This window comes from Momordica charantia, assembly GCF_013281855.1.
Source record: "Momordica charantia cultivar OHB3-1 chromosome 6 unlocalized genomic scaffold, Mcharantia_2.0 BLBB01000006.1, whole genome shotgun sequence".
Classification (NCBI taxonomy): domain Eukaryota; kingdom Viridiplantae; phylum Streptophyta; class Magnoliopsida; order Cucurbitales; family Cucurbitaceae; genus Momordica; species Momordica charantia.
Genome location: NW_028275164.1, coordinates 31,215,964 through 31,239,547, shown reverse-complemented (window position 1 = coordinate 31,239,547; position 23,584 = coordinate 31,215,964). Strand labels below are relative to the sequence as shown.

The window sequence follows — 23,584 nt, the reverse complement described above, 5'->3', positions numbered from 1 at the left end:
ACTTTACTTTCTTTCTTTCAAATTTCATATTTTTGTCTTTAAATTTTGTTCTCCAACTTTTCTTTTTCTAAATTTTTTATTTATCTTTCTAAATTTACTCTCTCTTAAATTTCTTTTTAAAAAAATTATTTTATCTCTTTTAAACCATTTTTTTTATTGGGAGATGACAAAATTCCCCACTACGCACTCCAAGAATATGACTCTATTTCCCACCATGTCCAAACCCCTTCCCCAATTCTACTTTACTAAATTATTAATAAAAATATTATATATTTTATAAAGTTAATTTTTTATACTAGTAAATACTTTTTTTAATTAAATAGATAAAACTTTTATATATATGACTTATTTGTTTTTCTCAATCTAAAAAAATAAAATTAATTATTAAACCAATAAATTTTTTTCAAAGACATTCGTCTTGAAACGAGGATTCCTCAAGTTGAACCTAAGTTCTCGAAATCAGGAATGAGGTGGAGACAAAAATTAAAGGTTTCTACTAGAACGGGTGAGGAGGGCATTCCCACTCACACCCATCATATTTTCATCTATATTTTACATATATTTTTCTCTCTCTAACATATTTCCTCGATCTAACTTTAAAAATATAAATAAAAAATGGTATTTGTTTAAAAAAATAAAATAAAAAGAGTTATCAAATATAATATATATATATGTGTGGTTTATCTTTTAAAAACATAAAACTATAAATATATAACATAAAACATAAAAATCAAAAATAAAAATTGTTAGAAGAAATCCATTTTCTCTCATATTTTAAGGCCGTTTATACCAATGTGAAAAACCATCATATTCTTCAACAAATTGAACCTTCAAATTGGAGATATTATTTATTATGATCCTGGTTGATGATCTGCGTGTAAACGACAGAAAAGGAAGTTTGATTAGGTTTCTTGATGAGAATGAATTAGGAAATAAGAGAGTTTAGAAGAGAAATTCAAGTGATTGCCCGAAATTTTCTTGGAAAAATCACTAATATTTGGAGATTAAAGAGTGGTCTACAAGTCTAAAGTGTCAAATTTGATTGGCAGTTGCATTAATGTCCAACAAATTTGGAGCAAAATCACAAATTCTTGAATTTATCATCACATTTGCATTTTTTCGTCCTATTGGACATCGAGATCCATACGCCCCTAAAGCTAAATTCATTAGCATTTATAAATTTTAAAAATACAGTCTTCTCGTAGTAAGATTTCAATAAGGAAAATATGACATGATTTAATTTGGTTTTAACTCAAAAGAAGAACAAAAAAAATTACAAGATTGCTTTCCAAGAGATGATGATTCTAACATGGCATCACAAAATTGTCTCTTTGAAGAAACCAATTTTAAACTTACAATGTGTTTAGAAGAATAAGCTCTTTCGAAAAAAAAAAAAAGAATAGTAAGCTTAAAAGTGATGTTATCAATAAAAAATATTTTTTATCAACCAAATAAATAAATAAATAATATTTTGAAAATATGATATTTATTATTATTATTATTATTATTTAAATCCAAATGGTTAGGATACATGGAATTAAAGAAAGAAAAAAAAACTCCATAAGCGAATCTCCTGAGACTAAACCTATTCAAATTATGTGAAAAGGAAGATATTTTCCAACAAGCAGACGCGGGACAGGAATTGCTCAAAGCAGCCCAATTTGCAACTTAATTAAGCGACGTTAACTTTATTTTTCTATTATTTGATTATTATTTTTCTTTTTATTTTTGTTTAGTTTAGAAAATTTAGAATCCTGACATGAAGGCTCCACCTTTCATGCGGAATAATTAGGGGCAATTATTTTTTTTGTTTTTTTTAAATCAAGATTTATTTTATTCATTTACTTCCATTTCATAGATTCTCGTAAATGGAAGTTTGACAACATAAATCCGTTTTTATTGATTACCGTAAACTTCAATTTATGTATAAGTTTAGAGGAATTAGGACAAGAGGTTAAAGTTTGTAACCTAATTGTTATTTTAAAATTTACTATACTGAAATATATTTTGAATCAAACCGACCTTGCATAAGATCGTGTCTTCACTCCACACTTTCAGATTCAGTTTTGTCTTCGATTGATTTTTCTCTACCTGAATCGAACCAGATTTTTAAGAGTCGGGATGAGTATTGCGTTCGGTTCATTCGGATAAATGAACCAACCAACCCAAAATCTCGGTTTGGTCCATATCTCCCTGAACCGATAACCCGTGTGCACCTGGTAAAGTTCTGTCCTTCATTTCGTCGCCGGCTACGAGTCAAAAGAATCGCGTAGTGCTGGTTCTGCCTCCGCGACGAGTCAAAACACGTCAGCCTCAAGCCGGAACTTCAAATTCCAAGCTGCCGTACTTCAATATAATTGATCTCCCACTTTTGTTTGTTTGTTTTTTTTTTCCAGGGTGATCTCTGCGTGAAGAAAGCGATTTTTCTTCTCTGATCTTCTTCTTGCAGACTCCCACAATTGGTGAACGATCTCTGTTTATCTGGTGAAACGAAGCGATCTAAAGGAGGGATTCTTGGTCTTGGACCATGTCGTTCTCTGATTCCGATTCATCTTCTTATGGGGGCGACTACAAAAATTTCAGGCAAATCAGCCGCGAGCGTGAGTTCCATATCTATCTTTCGCGCGTCCCCCGTAGTTTTAGACTGTTCTTGATCGTTGAATCACCTTGCTTGTGGCGGATATCTATTGGATTAATCCTCCAATGCGGTTTTGTTGTCTAGAATCTGTAATTATTCTATCACAGACCGAAATTAAATGTAATACTAAAACTTAAATTTTTCCTGGGAGAGGTTGGTGTGTTGCAACTGGTAGTTAAATTCAGATGATAAGGGGTTCAATTCTAGTCTGCTTATTTTGAAGTCTCTGCCTATTTATAAACTTGGACTTCAGGTTTTGCTCATGACTGTAATGCTGCCTCCTTAACTTGGTTTAACTTATGAGAGGGATTTGTGAAGCGGTTTTCATTTTTTTCACTCTAGTTATAAAGAAAAGAGGAACCGTCAAATGTCCATATGTTCCTGCTGGTTCAAGGTGGTTAATGTTTTGGAAGAAATCCAATGGAGAACCGTACTAAAATTGGCAATGTCATTCCGCATAATTGGATGTGCTAGAATGCATTCAATTATGGGATGGCATGCATCCTGGCTCTGGCATGTACGTAGCAGCTAGATGTGAACGTGTCAATGAAGATATATTTTATCTACTCTCACTTTTTTGGGGTTTAGATAAGCCATCTTCCACAAACAAATTGGAGGTTGGTTTAATTGTTCCTTGGAATTTACTTTAGCCGGTGAGCTGGCCGGTGACCACAAATATGATATGGAAATCCAAGGTATTGTTTACTTAGGAAAACCCGAGAGTTCCTGTTAAATTGTTAATAGAGCATAAACCTAGAGTTCCTGTTAAATTGTTAATAGAGCATAAATTTGTGGGTTGCTTTAGAGGTGCTTGTAAAAACATTCCTTTAATTCACTTACCTCCTAGCAACTTTCTTTTTGATGGGGAACGAAACTTTGATCATTATAAACTTTTCATGTTTTTATATCATTGTATGTTACAAAAGATCAACATTAGATCTTCTATCTTCCTAGATGGGTAGTGTATTGCATCAAGGCACCAAATAGACTGATTTACTTATATCTATTTCAAATTTACCTTCAGGATTGCTGCATGAGATGCTTCGATCTGCTAAAACAGGAGATTCCAAATCAACTTGGAAGGTATATCATATTCATAACCATATTATTCAAACAAATTAATTTTGACCAATTCATTACTCATCTTTATTCATTAAATAGATATGATGGGAGATGGGATATCCCCACATACTACAGGGTTATAAAAGAGACTCCCAATTGGCAAATATTTGCATCATGCCATAATTACAAATTTGTTCGATTGTGGACAATATCCATTGGTTTACTACAATCATCGTGAAAAACATTTGCTGCTAGAGAAGAAAAACCGCCGTGGACGTCGATGACTCTTCCAGCAAAGAAACTAATGTTCTTTGCTGTTGATATTTGGATAGTCATCACCTCTCCTCCTGGCCTAGACAACACAACCTTATAAAGCCACAATAGTTTCATTCCACTTTAATGGAGGCTTCTAGACGTTCTAACGTGTTTATCATCTCGGTTTCTCATTGAATGTAGCCTCCACATTGATTGATTAGTGATGTATGAAATTTCCTCTATACATACATCCAAGGAAGGTTTATGATTTAATCCACCCCATCCAAGGGGATAACTGTCATTATGCCATGATGAATGATTCTATCTTTCAAACTTTAATGTGAATGAACCAATCGTGACCCAAACAATGGCATGCCATTATGCCACAATGAATAATTTCTCCTTTCAAACTTCAATGCAAAGGAACCAATTGTGACCCAAACTTTGCTTAAGCATAACAACATTGTAGTTGTATCATCACGGCAAATAAGCAAGGATTTGTTTGATTCAAAAGGGTTAACCATTGATTTCTTAAACCAATCATCATGGAAGTTCTGTTGATAATGACTATGGTTGCCTTCCATCTGATAGAGAAGTTATCGGGTATTGCACCTTAAAATTTAAAGCTTTTGGATGAAATTTTTTTTTTCTTCTTTCTTTCAATTTTCGTCCTCTGGTCAATTCGATCCTCTTCCTTGTCTTTCCTAATGACATTTGCAAAGGAACAACCTACCTTGATGGGGTTAGAGCTAGCACTTTGTTTTGGGGTGGATTCATTTACTTTTGTGCATCTCGGTTGAAACTCTGAGGGGGAACCTTATGATCATCTCACCATAGCCGTCCAACCTTCTTTATTTTCAGCTGGGACAATTGCGTTTTGACTTTTACCATTACCTTCAAGTTTCATTATATTTGCAAAAAATCTTTTCTTGTTTGTGATCTTTTGCACCCAAAAGGAAGAATTGTGAGACCGCCATGTTCAGAAAAACTTGTACAAGATGGGATTGAGAGCCAAATTCGACAAATTGTCCATAGCCAAACCAATTCAGCTTTGAACTTAGCAATGGAGTAGGTCGCTAAAACTCCTCTTTCCTCCAAATTCATTGTTACTACTCTTGCAACTGAAATCAAGGACAAAACCTTGTGTTCTACAGACACTTATTTGCTTTTAGGGATGCAACCATTGTAGGGAGTTCGATCAGAAAACTTTATGAGTTGATAGGGTACAAAGTTGATCGACGGTGGCTGAAAGGGTTGAGAGAGAGAGCAAAAGGGGTGAGACTGGAAGAGCCATGCTTTTCCACTTATAAACTATGGTTTCTGGTTAGGGTTTCTAGGGAGATTGTGGCTTTGGAATTTTCGAAGTCTATTGTAGCAGTTTGCTTTTTACATGTTATTTGTTGAGTGGGTACATGAAAAAAAAAAGAATTTCCAAATGATTGACACCTTAAATCTCTTGGATTGCTCAGAAGCCCTAATTCAGGTGGAAGAGAACTTGTGTGGACTCTTACCAGCATCAGTTAAAATCAACACAAAGTTTGGCAGTATTGTAGTTCGTGTGGACTCTTACTTCATTTGCTACTATCCAAATGTTCTTCCTATTTTGGATAACATTTCGCCAAAACTTTTGTCTGCCTAAGGAAACAAATTGAGAATTGATCCTCAAACTTTAGAAGGTGCTAAGGTAGCCAAGACAACTGACGACCAGATTGATAGTAGCCCGATTCTTGACCCGGATTTACTGCCGCCTGGGACTATTATTCCCCCCCTCCCCCCCCCCCCCCCCCCCCCACCATTTTTTTATTCAAGGAAAAATAATGACTCTTCGAGGCAAGCAAAGGAAAGCAAAGGAAAGAGGAGGGTTCCAAAAGAGTGTTTCACTTCTCAGCCATGGTATCATCAATTCAACGAGTGTGCAGGCCAATCTACTTATCAAGGATAACGTTTGTCTAATGATGAAGAAGATTTAAATGTTAGTGTTAGTAGTGAAGATCCAGCAGAGTATTTGGAGGAGGAAGCGATTGTTAATGAAGATTTATAAGAGGTTTTCCTACGAGAGGAATTTAATTTACTTTTGCAGAGGATAATCACTCTTCTGCAAAAATAGATTTCATTCTTTCTCCCTCTCGAGAGCAGACTTTGGTAGTCGAAAAAGCTTCTTACGCAAAAAATCAAAGATTTTTAAATTTTTTTGAAGATCTTGGCCTTACCAAGATCCAATCATTGATTAGGTAGGGCTTTAATTATGGGCATCGGGTTTTTGGTTGGTTCCGCTTCACAGCAGTTTTGAGGGTTGAGTTTCTTTTGCTTTTGTGTCTTCTCTTGGTGGAGGGAGGTTTCAGTTTCTTTTCTTCTGGCGGCGATTAGCTTGTGTTAAGTGATGGTTTTGGTTTCCTCCTCAGCAGTTTGTCTTTTGTTTTGACGAGCTTTCTTGTAATCAGTGTTCATCTATTCTTGGGCTTCATTCTCATATTTTTATGGGTTTTTGTTTTCTATGTTCTGTTTGATTTTTCTTTTTCTTTATTCGCTTCCTTTGGGAGCTTGTATCCTTGAACTTTATTCTTCATTTTCATATTATCAATGAGAAAGTTTGTTTCTAGGTCAAAAAAAAAAAAATTGTAGTTTATGGAAGTTCTCTGTGTGTGTCTTCCTCCCCGTTCTCTGGTGAAATATCTACTGAGTTACCGTTATTTTATTTTCTTTTGAACCATTAAGAATCACTCGTTTTCTACACCACATTCCCTTTTACATTCCTTGGTGCTTGGATCTGTTGTTTGTAGGTTCTCATCATGGACAAACTTACCGTCAAGATAATGTCATACTCATGCAGGATGGCTGATATCACAGATGAAGGTGTTTCATGTAAGAAACACAAGAAAACTCTCTTATAAATTTTACACCAATGATTCTAGATGTTGTCTTCTGTGATTTACTCATGATGTGCAGACAATATACTGCATTTTCATGATATTACATGTTGCACTTACTGTTAAAAATGATTGGCACCGTACAGAGGTGGTTGGCAACTCTGGAAGTGAAAATTACGCAGGAATACCTTATGCACCAATTTTTTGCTGTAACTATCATCATTATTTACTTCACTGACTTAATTTGTTTTGGAAGTCTCACTCTTAATAAAGCACAAGATTATATACAACAACGTTGAATTACAATGATCTGTATCCCTAAGTTTTGAATTAGTAGGCAGTACATATGTTTGCAGTAATGATATATATTTTTAATTGATCCCGTCCATTACTCAAAGCTATTTATGTGCTATTTATATAAAGCAGAAAGGAGGAAGAATTAAAATTTTTTTTTTGATGTTTGTAATTATTTGTGGTAAAGTGTTAGAGAAATTCCTTTTGGAACGTAGTTTTTGGGCTTTGAAAATATCTGAATTGTTTTGGTGCTGCAGTGGTAGAAGACATATACAGACGAAGGCAGCCACTGCCATCCATGGATGCTATATATTTCATGCAGCCTTCTCGAGAGAAGTAATATACAATGTGTTATTTTATATGATTTATATAATTCCATCTGATGGCTATCATTTATTTGCAAATTTTAAGACCATACTTTGGCTTTATCTTTTGCTTTGGAAGGTTGGAACGTTATACTTCTTTTATGTTTGATGGATTCTTTATTAGCTCTTCTGCATTTAGAATTATTATTTTCTCTGTTTAATGGTTATGACTCAAATGTTTGTCTCATTCTGATTTTGTATTAGTTTGTGCTAATTGCTCATGCTCTTATATTACATAAACCGAAGTAGAAAAGAAAAAAGGTTCTATTTCATTTATCTATATGTATAAAATAGAGAAAGGTTCTATTTCACTGTAGATAAATGAAATAGAACCCCTTCAGGCAGAGGAGATTTTTCCACCTTCTAGGCAGAGGGACCCTCTTCCCTTTGCTTTTCCTTTCTTTTTTGCTATAATATCTTGTCTCTTTTCGAGGATAAATTCTTTTTTGAATAAACCCAAGAATGGAGTAAATTTAGGATTGTTTATCATTTTAGACTGTTGGCAAAAATTGGAGTTAAACTCTTCATTATCTCTCCCTTTTAAATTTGCAGTGTTATCATGTTCCTGTCAGACATGTCAGGGAGGTCTCCTTTGTATCGGAAGTATGCATACTCATTTACTAGTTATGCAATGCTTCTATTCAAGTATTTTTATGTAATAGTTGTTGAATCTATTTCCTTTTGTATCCTTGAAGGGCATTTGTTTTCTTCAGTTCGCCTATATCAAAAGAATTAGTTATTCACATCAAGAGGGATACAACCGTTTTACCTCGCATAGCTGCCCTAAAAGAGGTTACCAGTATTCAGGCTGAGTCCAACTCTGCTTGATTTTATTTTTTTTCCATTGCAGTCTGTTGTATATTTTTTTCCTTCAATTGTTAGATGGAACTGAATATTAACTTTTTCACCTTTCATTCCTTGTCAACATGCAGATGAATTTGGAGTACTTTGCTATAGATAGCCAGGTACCTCGTAGCCTACTTGTTTTTTTTTTGGATAAGAGAAAGATATATATTAACAAAACGGCATAGAGACAAAAACAGCCCCCCCCCCCCCCCCCCCCCAAAAAAAAAAAAACTAGTGAAGCATAGCCCTCCTGTCTTGTATAATCGACGAGATGCTATAATTACAAAAGAATTTTCTATGCCTAATACACCACCAAGAGGTGTGTAGGTGGACTGCGTTACAAAAAGTTTCAAGAGAAGAAGACTTATCCTAAAAAATTCTATTGTTTCTTTCCATCTAAAGGTTCCAAATAAGGGTTCTAGCCGCACAGTTCCATAATGATGGTCAATGATGTAGGTGGACTCGTAGCCTACTTGTTGGTCAATGATGGAGTATCATCAATAATTTATTTATCATACCTCTCCGTAGTTTTATTCTCCTTTAGAAACTGTTGGCCTACCGTCAGAAGTCAATGAAAACTGTGATATTTTTTCAATTCGATTTTATTCTAAAATAGAATGATTCTTTACTTCTACTCACAAGTCCTTTACGGAGGTTACTTCATTTTCCAATGTTTTTCCATACTAAAATAATAAATTCGTTTTTAGTAATGTTTCTTCACTGAGTGGGAAACATGGACATTTATATCTTGAACTACATATCCCATATCAAATTTTTTTTCTAAAAAATAGTTAATGGGCGCTGATTCTATGATTGCTCATATGTTAGTCAATATTTCTTATGTTTCCAGGGTTTTACCACCAACAACGAGAAAGCTCTGGAGGAACTTTTTTGTGATGATGAAAGTTCTCAAAGAGGTGTAGCGTGCTTGAATGAGATGGCTATCCGTGTTGGCACAGTTTTTGCATCATTAAGGGTATTGTTTGTGCTTACTGGTGGTTTTGTCTTTTTGTTTGGGGGTGGGGGGGGGGGGGGGGGGTGGTTGATGGGATGATGAAAAAAGATTTCATTGATAAAAGAAATTTACAAAGGCCACGTGAATGCTAAAAGGTAACAAAAGAAATTCCCATATCATCATGGAACACTACTAGAATGAAAGCCAAAGAAGAACCTATGAAAATGACAATTTTTTAAACTTTATCTTTTAAACCAACCATACATCCCAAAATGGTAAAAATACCGTTAACCCATAGAATACCTCTCCATTATAAAGCTAAAACTGAAGTGGTCAAAAAGACCAAAGCCACTTAGTGAACTGATACTCAAGAAAATTATGGAGGGCTAGTTATTCTTTTCTTTTATGGAGGACACAATAAGTGGGTGAGGTGAGCGCATGGCCTAACTCCTATTTCCAGATTGGATGTAAGGTGAGCTCATGGCCTAACTCCTATTTTGGCCTCCCCCATACGGAAAGCAAAATTCTCTATCCTTTTTGGAGCCTATCATCCAAAAAATAGAGAGAAGATTATAAAGTTGGGGCCATTCACACAATTTCAAAGGAGGTAGGCATACTCTTATTCAAGCAACCCTTGCAAATCTTCCCACATACTATCTATCTCTTTTCTACTTGCCAACCAAGGTGGCAGCCACCATTGAAAGACTCTCCCGAAAATACTTGTCGGCTGGTAATAAAGAAAAGGACTACATTCACCTCTTAAAATGGGACTTGGTTAACTCCCTCTTCTTGAAGGGGGTTTAGGCATTATTGATCTGAAAATAAGAAATAAGGCTCTTATTGCGAAATGGATATGGTGCTTCCACAACGAAAAAAGAGGCTTTATGGAGGACTACTTATCCTACAACATACTTCGAACTACTCTACATAAATTACTTTGTATATATATACACACACATGCATATATATATACACATACACATAACCTGGTCCAAGCTAGTTTATGTGCACTTTGGCTAATTCCTTGGACAACTACTTATCCTACAACATACTTCACATATTTCACGTATGTATTGACAGTCTCTCCTAGGCCATTTTTCTGTCTTGGATATCCTTTCCTTTCCTTTCCTTTCCTTTCTTCAAGGCAAAAATGTACTGCATTTTCTTCGGACATCTCAAGGCTTAAGCTTGAACTTGAAGCGCCTTAACTTATTTTATGTTGTGATACATTATAATGTTAATATCTTCCCCAATCTTTTCCTTCTTTAGGAATTTCCTTTTGTTCGGTACCGAGCTGCCAAGTCCCTTGATGCAACTACGATGACGACTTTACGTGACCTCATTCCTACAAAAGTTGCTGCTGGTGTCTATGACTGTATAACAAAATATAAGAAAACAATCCCCAATTTTCCTCAGTCAGAAACATGTGAGTTGCTGATTCTTGATCGATCTATAGATCAGGTATATAACTTAAATCTTTTGGCTACTTTAGTGTATAAAACACTTGTGATTTAGCATCTTCTTTTTTCTTTTGGTTTGGTTTATAGTGTGGATGTTTAACTTTTCCCTAGATTGCTCCTGTTATACATGAATGGACATATGATGCAATGTGTCGTGATTTGCTTATCATGGAGGGGAATAAATATGTTCACGAGGTAAGTTCTAGCATTCCAAGTTCTTTATTTGTTTCCCTTGAGTGTTTTCTTTTGAGGCTCTCTTTGCATTAAGGTATTTTACCGTTTAGATTCCAAGCAAAGTTGGAGGTCCACCGGAGAAGAAAGAGGTTCTTTTGGAAGACCACGATCCAGTTTGGCTTGAGCTTCGCCATGCACACATTGCAGATGTATGCCTTGTGCTTATTGAACTCTTTTGGACGTTATTCTCTGTTTGCTTCTTTATCATAAATGGCTTTTTCAGGCAAGTGAGCGGTTGCATGAGAAAATGACCAACTTCGTATCTAAGAATAAGGCTGCACAAATCCAACAAGGATCAAGGTCAGCGATGTTGTGTTTGCTTTAAGTTTGATTTTTGGGGTAATTGCTTGATGGTATTGGTATGAACACTTGGGAATTAGGTGTCAATCTAATGGATGAAAAACGTAAATAACAGAAACTGTTTTTTATTAGGAAACATTCTTCAAATTTCTACCTAATGTTTCAGAAGGCTCTCATCTATTATTGAATCCTTGGGTCAAGGTAGGGAGATCCCCTTGTCCCCTTTCCTTATTTTGGTGTTTGCTGATGTCTTCACTAAAATCCTCTCTAAGGCTTTCCAATAGGGATTAATGGAATTTTACTTGCTTATTTACCATTTGCTAATACACTAGTACTCTTCTCTAATCATCAAGATAGGCATCTAAATATCTCTAGATTCTCGAACTTTTAGAAAGTGAAGGCGGGACTATAAACATCTGCGATAGCTTTATTGCAGGAATTAATTTATAACTTTTGATGAGACAACTCGGTAGCTATCCAGTTTGGGTTTTCGGCAGCTCAATGATGCATCTCATGTGTTGGTATTTTAAAATCTCTGGATTTTTGGCCCCCTTGTGGAAGAAGTGGAGGACAAATTACGTAAGTGAAGGAAGCAAGATCTTTCTATATTGAGGTTGACTTTGATCCATCAAAGTCTCTTTTCCAAGATTATACACATTGCTAAAAGCCATATAAAAAGTGGCAGATTGAAGATGAATAAAAGTGAAACTTTTAACTTAAGAAGAAACTTCAATGAGAGGGATATCAAATAGTGTCTTTTTAGCTCTTCGATTATCAGCTATATCAGGCTCTTAAATACCCAAGATAGTAGAATATGGAAGATTGACAAGACAGGATGTCTTGTGTAAATCCATGTTCAAAGTTCTGCTAGATTGGCTTGAAGTTTTGTCAAATCAACTAGCTGCATTTGGTGTTGGAATCTTTTTTTGGGACACTTTCTCATTGTAAAACTAACATAGTGAATAACCTTGGTGATAAGAATTTTGGATGTTTAGAGAGAGTTCTTCAAGGTCTTGGATCCAAACCTCAGGATGGAAAGTTAAATAAATGAAAATCTAGCTGGTAACGGGGCATGTAACATCTTCCTGGTGATTAGTGGGAGTGGAGCCACCGATACCATTTATATAAAAAGAAAAAGGGACCATGGTGGATTAAATCCAGGAGAGGAGTCCAAACTTCCTTATTCTTTTCTTATTATTTTTGTTTCCTAATAGGTGCCGAGCATCATGTGCAATGGCACGAGAAGCCCAAGAGCATTTGTTTGTAAATTCTAAGCTGGCCTTTATAATCTGGTATTTCTTTTCTGAAAATTAGTTGGCACTGTAGTCCGAGGGGTCTACAAGAGTGGTTCATTTAAATTTTTGTTGGTTACATAATCAAGGTCAAGGTTTGATGACAGGTCATGGTGGTCTGTGCCATGGTTTGACAACTATAGCTAGAAAGAAATAGGTGTAATTTTGAAAACTTTTGGCTTCATGTTGAAGAGGTTATATATAAAATTTGTTATTGGCATGATGGGTATTTTGTTTTTAGGAAACCAAGCTTTCATTGAGAATCATGAAAGAATATAAAAAGGGTGTACCAAAAACAAGCCCAACAAAAGGGGAACCACGTGCAAGAAGGGACCTTAATCCAAAAGAATATCACCTAACTGGTAATTACAAAAGGCCTTGGAAACTGACACTCATGAAGAGGTATTAAATCTAATGATCCCCTAAATTTCCTCCCAAGACCTCTCCAGTCCCGAAAAATTCTACTATTTCTCTCGATCCAAATACCCCACAAAACTGCAAAAAAAAACATGCCTCCCACAACAAGGCCCCTCTATCCCGAGAAGGGGGCAAAGTAAAGCCTCCTCCACCATTGCTCTGCGCTCCTTATTACAAGCCAAGGACACCCTAAAAATCCCCAAGAACTGATCCCAAATCAACTGGAAAACTGGGAGCTCCACAAAATATAGGTTATTTTGATTAAGCTGTTTTGATAATTATAATTTTTTCTGGTACAAGGTAATTGGAAATAAATAATAATAATTATTATTATTATTTTGCCAAATTACTGGGTTATGGGAAGAACGCCTTGTTTGCCTCTTATTTATTTATATGCTTTTCCCTTTCAAAAATTTCCTTTCTCATACGAATAAAAAGGAGAAAAAGGACTCCTTTTTCCTCATCAAACTCTGGTTTCTTTTATTCCATATCAGGTACCTATGTGAGGTAATTTTCCTGTAGTATGTTAGATATACGGTTTTGAAACAGGTCTACTTTACCATGATGTCACTTTTCTGACCTAAATATTTCTGCTGTGGTATAGAAATAGTAGTGAACTCTCCACACGGGATCTGCAAAAGATGGTTCAAGCATTGCCACAATATAGTGAACAAATTGACAAGCTCTCCCTACATGTCGAGGTTAGTTTCTTGTAGAAAAACTCTTTATTTTTCCCCTCCCTGGAGCAAACAATTTTAGCTTATAGATGGATGGGAGAAGAGAATGTTTTTTAATTAATCAGGTTTGACTTTGCATTGTGGTTGTGAAGTTTGCTGCGTGAAGCAACTTTAGGAACTGGAAAAATGTTCCAGAAAGTTCATTCCCTCTCAGCAATATGTTCGATATCCAGAAGAGTTCACAAAAACTTCTGAAGATTTTTTAGCAACTGACTTTGAGTTTATTTATTCAGATTGCGGTAAAACTAAACAAGATTATCAAGGATCAGGGGCTTAGAGAACTAGGACAAATTGAGCAGGATCTTGTTTTTGGAGATGCAGGAACGAAAGATGTAATAAAATATTTGACGACTAATGAGGTGATTACTGGAATTATGTTAATGTTCTAAGTACATGTCAAACAGAGATATGAAACTACATAAAACATCTTTGCAGGATGCAAGTCGTGAAAATAAGTTGCGATTATTGATGATTCTTGCAGCCATTTATCCTGAGAAATTTGAGGGTGAGAAAGGTCAAAATTTAATGAAGGTTAGTAGTTTGCCCCCACCCAAAAAGGATAAAACATAACCTGGCTGTTGAATTTAATTATTATTATTGTTTTTTTAAGATTGATTTGTGACGATATTGCAATTGTTTATTCTCCATGGACCGCAACTTGACAAAGTTTAATGCTTGGCAGTTAGCAAAACTACCACCCGAGGATATGAATGCTGTTAGCAACATGAGATTACTTGGTGGTGCACCTGATACCAAAAAAAGCTCTGCAGGGTCATTTTCTTTGAAGTTTGATATTCATAAGGTAAAAGTGTTTATCTTTAGCTCCTTTAATTTATTTGTTTAATGTCTGACAATTTCTTTTGTTATCAGAAGAAGCGTGCAGTTAGGAAACAACAAAATGGAGAAGGAGGGTGGCAGTTATCACAGTTTTATCCCATCATCGAGGTATAAGATATCCATGGTCTAACTTATTTGTTCAATTCAATCTATATATGCAGTTATTAATAGGTTTCATTGGTGTAAGATATGATTGGACAGCCATTGTATAGAAGCGGCCTTGCTCTAACCTATTGGCTTAAACCTTTTGATGATGTAGTAGCGATTAAGTATTGATATTGTAGTAGGTTTGATTTCAAATACAAAATTTGATAATGTTATTTCCTTTCACTTGATACATATTAATAGTCAATGGGAAAGCAGGCTTCGTGTTAAATTCAAACTCACACATGAAAGAGGAAGAGTGTTAAAGAGTTAATGACAGAACTTTGCATAACTATCTGGTTAAGCTCTTGAGTGTAGCAGTGATTTAACACATGCATTGGTTATATAGGACTCAGAGACCCACTCATTCAGTTTTCTTTATGAACTACTGAGCAGGTGGCATTAAATCCCTCCTTATAATTAAGATACCATAGACCATCAACCATACCTTTTATGGCTTTTTCAAAAAGCAATGCTTTGTCGATGTTGCTTCACAATTAAAAGAAACATTGGATTTCTTGTTGGACCAAATATCTGAAATTCAATATAATCAGGGAGATGCATAACGTACCCTTTGGTCATAATTAGTGGGATCATTTTGAGCTGGGGATGCCATGTCCTCCAAAGCCAATGGCTTTCGAGGTATTTACCTTTCTTGAAACCTATACAAATTCACAATGTTATTGTTGACCCAACCTAATTTTCAGGAACTAGTTGAAAAACTTAGCAAGGGGGAATTATCCAAGGATGATTATCCATGTCTAAATGACCCCAGTCCAACTTACCATGGATCATCTCATACAGCAGCAGTTCAGCAACCTCCAGCTGCTCATTCAATGAGATCAAGACGAACCCCAACATGGGCCCGACCTCGTAATTCAGATGATGGGTACTCAAGGTGCTTTATTTATTTATTTATTTTCATTTTCATTTATTTATTTTGTACATAGGGCATGTTGAGATGACATTCAACTTCCTTTCTAGTTTCCATTATTGAATAATTAATGCTTATGATTACCTGTAGATTTAAGTAACTCAGACCTGAAACTGCAACAATCTAAGAGATTAGGATTCTTTCTCCCGGTATATTTCCTTTATACTTAGTTGTTGGTCTAACAATCCTTTGTTGGACAGCGATTCGGTACTCAGGCATGCATCTAGTGATTTCAAGAAGATGGGCCAGCGTATATTTGTATTTATTGTAGGTGGAGCAACTAGGTCCGAGGTAATTGGCATTTTTCTTATGTAACTCGAAAAGATCATCATGTTTGCATCCGTTTGGTTAGTTATCTGGTTATATGAATTATGTCGTTTTTACCTACAGCTTAGAGTTTGTCACAAGCTTTCAGCGAAGTTGAAGAGAGAAGTAGTTTTAGGTTCAACAAGTATTGATGACCCTCCACAATTTATTACGGTATTTAGCTTCTACCTTGTTATATATCTAAATTTTACTTGTTTTCTTCCATCCATTTCTCATAAATATTGTATTTAACTGGTCCAGAAACTTAAGATGTTGACTGCAGAAGAGCTCTCATTGGATGATCTCCAGATATGACTGCCAGCCTCCCTCTGGTGTGCCCTCGATATGCTCGTTGGTGCTTTGTAATCAGTCTGTTCTCCGATTTTTTTGTTTTTGGCTCTTTCAGCCTAGTCTTATTGCTAGTTTCGTGTCATGATCTTGTGATGAACTGTTAGCAGTGAAGCTGTCCATATTGATTGCATAATGTAACATGTTTTACATCTGTATACTGTAACATTTCTTAATGGAGAAGATTCGGTTCGAACTGTAACTTGCCATTCATACCCATTGCACCATAATATCTCCAGAGGCAAGGGTAGAGCTAGAAAGTTTCATAAGGGGGCAAAATTTTACACTAGCTTTTAGGAAAAAGAGGTAACTGTGTCCCTCCTTCGCTTTGCTCCACTCTTGATGGTTACCAACGAAACGAAAACAGGAAAAAAAAAAAAAAAAAGCCCATAAAAGTTGGGGAATGAGGAAATGGAAAGAAAATTGACTTGGTACTGTTTACTTGATTAGGCGTTGCAAATGGATGGAATTATTCTTCCCAGCAGAATGGATTCATCAGCAAAACAGCGAAGTTAGTTTTCAGACATGGCAGATCAATCAAAGATTTATATTTACGAACAAATTCATGAAGTTAGTTGGTGGATTTAAACAAATGTGGCTTACAAATTACAAAGTTCAGAGCTTGAGAGTCATAGTACTGCAAAACAAAGATCTTTTTCTCTTCATCAAACTATATCATTACTGCGCTAAGCTTTGCAGCCTCTGAAATTCACATTAACTAGCAACGAATTTCCTTTGGCTTTCTATCCTGCAGGGCCTCCTCTGGTTTTCTTTTCTTGATTCCACCCACAAGCCTCTTGACGTAGGCAATGTAGCCATCAACATCGAATTTTCTCTTGCACCCAGCAAAGTTCATGTATCGTATCTTCCCGAATATCGGTCGTTCTTTCCAACCCTGAAATGTCCAGAAAAGAGAAAACATACAAAAATTGATGCTATAAAATCAAATATCCATGATTGAACTCAAAAAATAACAAAGTTGCCACTAAAGAAACTGACTTCGAAAAGCATATCAACATGTGCATGACTGATGAAAATAAGCAAACTTGACACGTATGTTATTTGTAATTTGTTCCGTAAGCAAATTCTTAGGAGAAAAGAAGGAAAAAGCGAGAAAATAACAGCAACTTGGATTATCTATCAAGAAGAGAAGGTAATCATAAATGAGAATGATGATAAACCTGGTCGTGAACGCCACAGATTGACCACATGCAACCAACATATCCGTTTGGATCCCTCCCATCAATTTCATACTGCATTTCCGGTTCTTGATTAGGAATTTTCACAGCAATAGAACCAACATACATAAGTGTAGATCATAGTAATAAGATACCTTTTCATTCAAGCATAAGTGTAGATCAGAGTAATAACATACCTTGTCATTCAAGTATATGCAAATTTCCAGGGCTTCCTCAGGTCCTTTTGTCCACTCCAAAATTTTTTTGGCCCAGTACATCCTGAATATATGAACTCTATTATGACATTCCAGGACTTTAAGAGCAGAAAATTATTGTCAAGGGAAAGAGAGATAGAGAGACAAAGAAAACTCCAATATTTCAAGCTAAAGCTGCAGAGCTTGATATATATAGTTTGAATTTCAATTGAAATATCATATTATCAAGCGGAAATTGTAAATAAACTTGACACAATTCACTGTTATATCATCTGCTGTTATGATGTAAAAGTGAATAAAGAATCTCCGTATGGAAACCAAAAGGTTTAAAAAATCATAAAACATACACCAGCGAGTTTAGGGCGATACTGATAGAAAATGTGAAAGGTAAACTGTGCCTGGAAAGTTTAACGAGAAGAAATACAATAAGCCATATATTTTCACTTATCTTTTTTGACAGTAGCCAATATAGTTAAAATCTACAAGTGTTAGAGCACAAGAATTCATCAAAGAAGGATCTTTAGCCCTTTACCAAAAAAAAAAAAGTGGAATCTACAACTAAAGCCACACACTTCTCCAATTGATCATCAATGCATTAATACTAACCTCATAAAACCATGCATCTTTCCATGGAAAACCATCTCCAATTGAGAAGCATTCCAGAGCTGAAAAGTGTTAACAGATAATTATAGGAGTTTTCGCAAAGAATGAAAGAAGCAATGGATACTGGAAAGACATTAATTCTATCAGTTCATATATTAACTGGATCTGATGTCTGCGCCTTCTCCAATTGCTCCCTCCTGAAAATTCAACAGCATAATTTCAACACCAATTACAAGTGGGTTTAAACACCAACTATCCCAATTACAGCAAAAGCCCACCTACGTGTAAACATATTCTCGCTTATCGGATGCATGGTCCATCAAGGTTTTGCGTGCCCATTCCCAAGCCCCAAGCAGAGAATCGTAACGCGGTTGATAGTAGCAGTAATTGTCAGCAAGTTCCCTTCTAACAATTAACTCCTCAAGAAACACATCAACTGCCTTCAAAATACAATGTCAAAGAAAAAATACAGCAGTAATCAGATAAAATAAACTAATGGCTGAAAAAGGTGCAAAAAACTGATTCGCATAAGATAGAATATTAAAAGCAATATCAAATCAATACTTCCATACTGTTATTTGCTGCATTAGTATTTGATTAAAACAAAAAAGAGCAACCAAAATTTTCCTTTACATTACCTGTGGATTGAGTTTTTGTACATTACGTGCTTCTATGGCACAACGTTGTGCAGATATTTGGCCAAAATGCAAATATGGAGAGAGACCGGAGAGGCCCCTAGGTTTTAATGGATTGTTCCTATCTACTGCATAGCTCTTCAACCTCTTAGTCAAAAACCCATCTTTACTACCCATCAATACTTCCATGGCAGCCTTTTCCCCGGGTTCACACCATTCAATTTCAGGAACATCTGCTCCTTTCCTGGTATCACAAAATGTCAACTCAAACAAATTTGAAGTCATAGAAGGCAAACTAATAATAATAATAATAATAATGCTCTGACCTCAAGACATCAGTGATAAGGATATTCCAATCAATAAACTTATCAGTGGAAGGCCATTTTCTAGTTGGAATGAGCAGAACAGGGAAATCGATAAGGTATTCCGGGAGCTTTTTATTTATCTTGCCCCTTAAAGTTTTTGCACTGTACTCCAATTTCTCGGATGCAGCCCAAATGGGTACCACATTGTGGGCATCAACTTCATGTACTTTAACTGAATCATCTACCCTCTTACAAATTTCCTCTTTACACTTCCGAACTTCTCGTAAGGGTGAGAAGTCAGTAACTAAAAGTGAAGCCCTACATTCTCTCATGAAATTTGGTATAGTCTGTTCAGCTTCCCCCTAAGAATGCGAAACCAGAAAACTATGAGTGTATACTTTCATTTCATTGCCAACACAATACTGGAAAGTAAAATTGACTAAATAATGCCATCTCCTAGTTGCACCTCCAACTAGACATGATAAACCCATCTTCCTAGTAAAATTTCAAAGAAATCAAAGGTACAAACTGAAGCAATGGAGATAAAACCCAAAACCAAGAACTAGCATGTACAACCCCCACTTAATTCATTTCATTAAAATGCAGTAACAGCACCAACAGCTGCACTAATGTACTCTTAAGAATTTAAACTAAATTAATATTTACGCTTTCCCCTGGTTCTATAGTACGGGATAACAAGAACAAATAACACAAGTACCTAAGAATTTACAGCAAATTAACTCGCCTGGAACAAGAAGAATGGTATTTGAAGCGTTTCTTCAAGATCATGTTGCAGTTTTTGCAGACCCCTCAGCATAAACCCTAATTGCCGAGACTTTGCCCCCAAAAATCGATCGAACAAATTGAACGCTACAGCAACAGGAACATTGGCTTTGTTGGCCTCATCAACGGCGTGAATCAACGCCCAATTGTCCTTCACCCGTTGATCCCTGAACATCCAGTACACCACTGGACCCACGGGTCGGTCAAGACATCCGGTTCCATCTTTCAAAACCCTAATCCGACCCGACTGGACAGAATTCGAGGGGGTAGAGGCCATTTTTGTCCGGATTAAGGACAGGGAAGGGAACTGGAAGAGCAGTTTCAGTCGCCGGTAGTTTGAACGGGAAGATGGGGCGGAGGCGCGGCAGAGAGAAGTTGAGCCACAGCGCGGAAGTTCCGAACCGGCGATCATCGAGGCCGAGGAAAGAGAAGGAAATTGGAGGGAAACGAAACAGTGAAAATTTGTGGTTTTGAAAGAAAAAACGTGGAGTCTTCATAATCTGACACGTGTCTGGCGGACGTTTTTATGGTTGAGTTTCTTTTTAATTCAGAGTCGATAAGAAAAGACGGAGTTCACAATTTACCAACAATACTTGAGGACTTAGGACCGTCGGCACATAATTAAAAAGAAAAAAATCTCTCTGTTTTTTTTTCATTTCCCTTTTTAATGGTTGAAAATTCAAAAGTGATAAGTAAACGATAAGGATTGAGTGGTAATCACTTGAATATTTTTTAAATTTATATTTAATGATGGACATGATAAATTATTTTCATGTAAATGACAGATCCTCGTACCTAAGAATGTAGATAAATTAAGAAAATAATATAAGAAAGTCGAATCAAGAATCCATTGATTTTAATCATCACGTATTGTCTCATTGGCCCAAAAGGGTCTAGATAAGTAAAAAAGAACTTAAAATGAATGAGTTAAAACTTCGTAATAATGGTTACCTACCTAGGAATTAGTGTTGTTTCCTTAGCAATCAAATGTAGTAGGGTAAAATAGTTATTCCGTGAGATTAATGAGAGGTGAGAGGTGTGTGTAAGCTTGCTCAAACATTCACGAATACAAAAAAAAAAAAAAAAAAAACCTCCATCGATTTGGTTTGGTTTGGTTTTTATAATATATTCAATAATAGCAGGGTGGGTGAAATGAACTTTTTTTCTTTGGGTCTAATTCGATTTATATGCTTTAAATTCTAAACTAAATCAAATTGAAATATATCATTTTTCTAAGATACCCCGTTAATTTAGTATGATTTTTTTTTCAAGAGAATGATTATGGTGTTGGAATATTGATTGTTTTTATAAGGGGAAAATCAAACGCACCATTGATTAAAAAAATAGAACTTTTTGTTACGTTTTTCTCAAAACAATTTAACATTTTGAACGTATAATTGAAATTTGAGTTCAAAATATGTGTTATAAATCGATGCCCTGCCATGGGCTCAAACTCGAGAAAACCAAACCAAATTCAATTTTGAAGAATTTTTCTTTACATAAAAGGTCGAACTAAATCAAACCACACCACTCTTATTAATACATAGAAATAATTATTGATAGAGGGTCCCAAATTAATAATTATATAATGGGTGAAAAATGAAGAAGAATGGGTCAAAAGCAATTAATGTTGTGAAAAATGAATCACATGCTTTGTTATGTTCCAAAATCCAAAATCCTAAAATGCTGTTTGTTCAACCCTCACCCTTTCAACCACATCAATTATTCATATCTTTTTTTTGTACAATTATTCATATTTTTGTTTCCATATCCACACGAATAACTAATCACAATTGGTTTTTTTTTTCCCCTCTCAACTAACATAACATGCATGCATGTTTGGCTTGATCAAAGCCACACAATATATTAAAAAAATCCTTATTAATTATCAAATTTTCCACTCTATTGAAATTATCATTTAAAAAAAAGATTTTTATTTGAAAGTAAAGTTTGTTTATTAGTGATTTGTTTTTATTTAGTTCAATTAAAAATAAATTTTGATTGGTTTCATGAAAACAAAAAAAATTGACTTTTTAAAATTTTAATCAAATTTTAGAAACAAATGAAAATTATAGTCTTATTTTATGATGATTTTGTTTTAGTTTTATGTTTTTTTTTTTAAATACTAACGATTGCTTTGTTTTTTATCCACTCCTTTTAGAGAGAAATTACCCTACATAGCATATGGCGTGATTTTAATATATATTTTTTAAAATCTCACAACCTTTTTTATTTAACCTCATTTTATATTTTTGTAATAAGTGACTTTTCTGAATGTATTTTTTATTACATTTGAGTTTGAGATTATGCTGCTTCTTCTTCTTCTTTTTTTTTGTAAAATTTCATACTCGTCGTTGGAGGTAGATTTTCACCTGCCACGTGTCAACATCGAAAAGGTACTTGGATTAGAATTCATTTAGAATATAACAATTTACTCAAATCCTTTCGGGTTGGAAACCATGCACGAACTGAGCTGGAATCCTCCGTTATGTTCTTGTGCATATGGTTCAAGCCGACCTAAATCGCATCCAAAGGTATGTCTCTGAAATCCGACAACATGCCGTATTTTACGGACGGTCGGACGACCGTTAACCCCATGTCGAAATTCCTGTCGGATCCAATATCTATAAATAGAGGCGCTTGCCCTCAGTACAAGCTACGCGAGTCCATTTGCATTCATTGAGTTAGATCGAATAAGAGCTAACTTGCTCGTCGGAGTGCTAATCTTGTTTTGCAAGTTCTTCGAGAACTCAGGAAGGTCATCCCATTCACTCCGACCTACACGGATTCCGAGCTTGGTCTTATTTTGGATCAAACACCTACTATATTTGAAAATAAATATTTATTTTATGAATACCCTGTTTTTAAAAATATTTTTCAAATCTTAATTAAATGGTAAAGATGAAAAGAATGAGTTCCCAAAAGTCTTTCTTTATTTTTTTCCTAGTAAACAAGCTTAATTTTTTTAGAATAAATTTATTAATTATCAAACACATCATTCAAGTTTTTAAATAAAGGAAGTGATTTGCAAGCATGAAGAGAATGAAGAGAAAAAAAAGAAATTGGTAGATCTAAATGATGAAGCCCAAATGAGAACCCTATACATAGATTCAATTTGTTTCCCTATATTGAAAACTTTGACCTTCATATAAAGTATCATATATCATATAAATTTTATTCAATCATTATGGTTCCTCATCAATTATTGATGCAACTTTAAGAGCCTTAACAACCCTATGTTCATCTAACCAACTTTAACCTTTTCTAGAGATAGTCCCTTTAGTTTTTCTTTAGGAATGTGCCCATTGATTTTAAGTCCAATTCATAGGACAAAATTTTCAAATTATGCATTTTCCTAAGCCGTAATACAAAATTTAGCATTTAGTTTTTATTATTGTAAAAATGTGTTTAAAATAAAAATTTCATTCGTTATATCCATAAAATTATGTGAGCCTACTAATGAATAAGACACTTAATTTATCTTTCTGATGGAAGGTAGACAAAAAAAATATTATTAACAACTATTTTTTTACAATGACATGCATGTGATAGTGATCAGTATTCGAAATCACGA

At 35.1% G+C, this 23,584-nt stretch overlaps 2 protein-coding genes across 5 annotated transcripts; one reads left to right on the top strand and one right to left on the bottom strand.

Annotated features, from left to right (window-relative positions):
* Positions 1-2,244: 2,244 nt before the first annotated feature.
* KEU (Sec1/munc18-like (SM) proteins superfamily) lies at positions 2,245-16,493 on the top strand. Of its 3 annotated transcripts, XM_088126069.1 has the most exons (22): positions 2,246-2,600; positions 2,981-3,333; positions 3,663-3,721; positions 6,736-6,817; positions 7,374-7,452; positions 8,034-8,084; positions 8,177-8,273; positions 8,414-8,446; positions 9,178-9,303; positions 10,552-10,743; positions 10,854-10,937; positions 11,027-11,125; positions 11,200-11,276; positions 13,590-13,686; positions 13,956-14,081; positions 14,158-14,253; positions 14,405-14,524; positions 14,593-14,667; positions 15,411-15,601; positions 15,838-15,928; positions 16,028-16,117; positions 16,205-16,493. In XM_088126069.1, the coding sequence occupies exons 2-22, from the start codon at positions 3,321-3,323 to the stop codon at positions 16,256-16,258; spliced, it is 1,932 nt and encodes a 643-aa protein (XP_087982195.1). In that variant the 5' UTR covers positions 2,246-2,600; positions 2,981-3,320; the 3' UTR covers positions 16,259-16,493. The 3 variants fall into 3 exon arrangements, with proteins under 3 accessions (XP_087982194.1, XP_087982195.1, XP_087982193.1); XM_088126068.1 differs by lacking the exon at positions 2,981-3,333 and having other exon boundaries at positions 2,245-2,600; positions 14,596-14,667; XM_088126067.1 differs by lacking the exon at positions 2,981-3,333.
* A 324-nt stretch (positions 16,494-16,817) lies between these two features.
* Positions 16,818-20,461, bottom strand: LOC111026016 (photolyase 1). 2 transcript variants are annotated; one of them, XM_022303980.2, is made up of 9 exons: positions 19,973-20,459; positions 19,249-19,589; positions 18,926-19,166; positions 18,570-18,727; positions 18,448-18,484; positions 18,291-18,349; positions 17,667-17,748; positions 17,473-17,544; positions 16,818-17,186 (listed from the first exon to the last, which is right to left on the bottom strand). In XM_022303980.2, exons 1-9 carry the CDS (start codon positions 20,420-20,422, stop codon positions 17,010-17,012), a joined length of 1,617 nt encoding a protein of 538 aa, XP_022159672.1. In that variant the 5' UTR covers positions 20,423-20,459; the 3' UTR covers positions 16,818-17,009. The 2 variants fall into 2 exon arrangements, with proteins under 2 accessions (XP_022159672.1, XP_022159673.1); XM_022303981.2 differs by having other exon boundaries at positions 17,009-17,186; positions 17,473-17,558; positions 19,973-20,461.
* Between the last annotated feature and the right edge of the window lie 3,123 nt (positions 20,462-23,584).

Coding starts and splice junctions, on each gene's coding strand:
- KEU (XM_088126067.1), top strand. CDS start 2,528: ATGTCGTTCTCTGATTCCGATTCATCTTCTTATGGGGGCGACTACAAA. Junction 2,601..3,662: donor CAGGCAAATCAGCCGCGAGC/GTGAGTTCCATA, acceptor ATTTACCTTCAG/GATTGCTGCATGAGATGCTT. Junction 9,304..10,551: donor CAGTTTTTGCATCATTAAGG/GTATTGTTTGTG, acceptor TTCCTTCTTTAG/GAATTTCCTTTTGTTCGGTA.
- LOC111026016 (XM_022303980.2), bottom strand. CDS start 20,422: ATGATCGCCGGTTCGGAACTTCCGCGCTGTGGCTCAACTTCTCTCTGC. Junction 18,485..18,569: donor AAGCGAGAATATGTTTACAC/GTAGGTGGGCTT, acceptor TTGAATTTTCAG/GAGGGAGCAATTGGAGAAGG. Junction 18,350..18,447: donor AGGCGCAGACATCAGATCCA/GTTAATATATGA, acceptor AACACTTTTCAG/CTCTGGAATGCTTCTCAATT.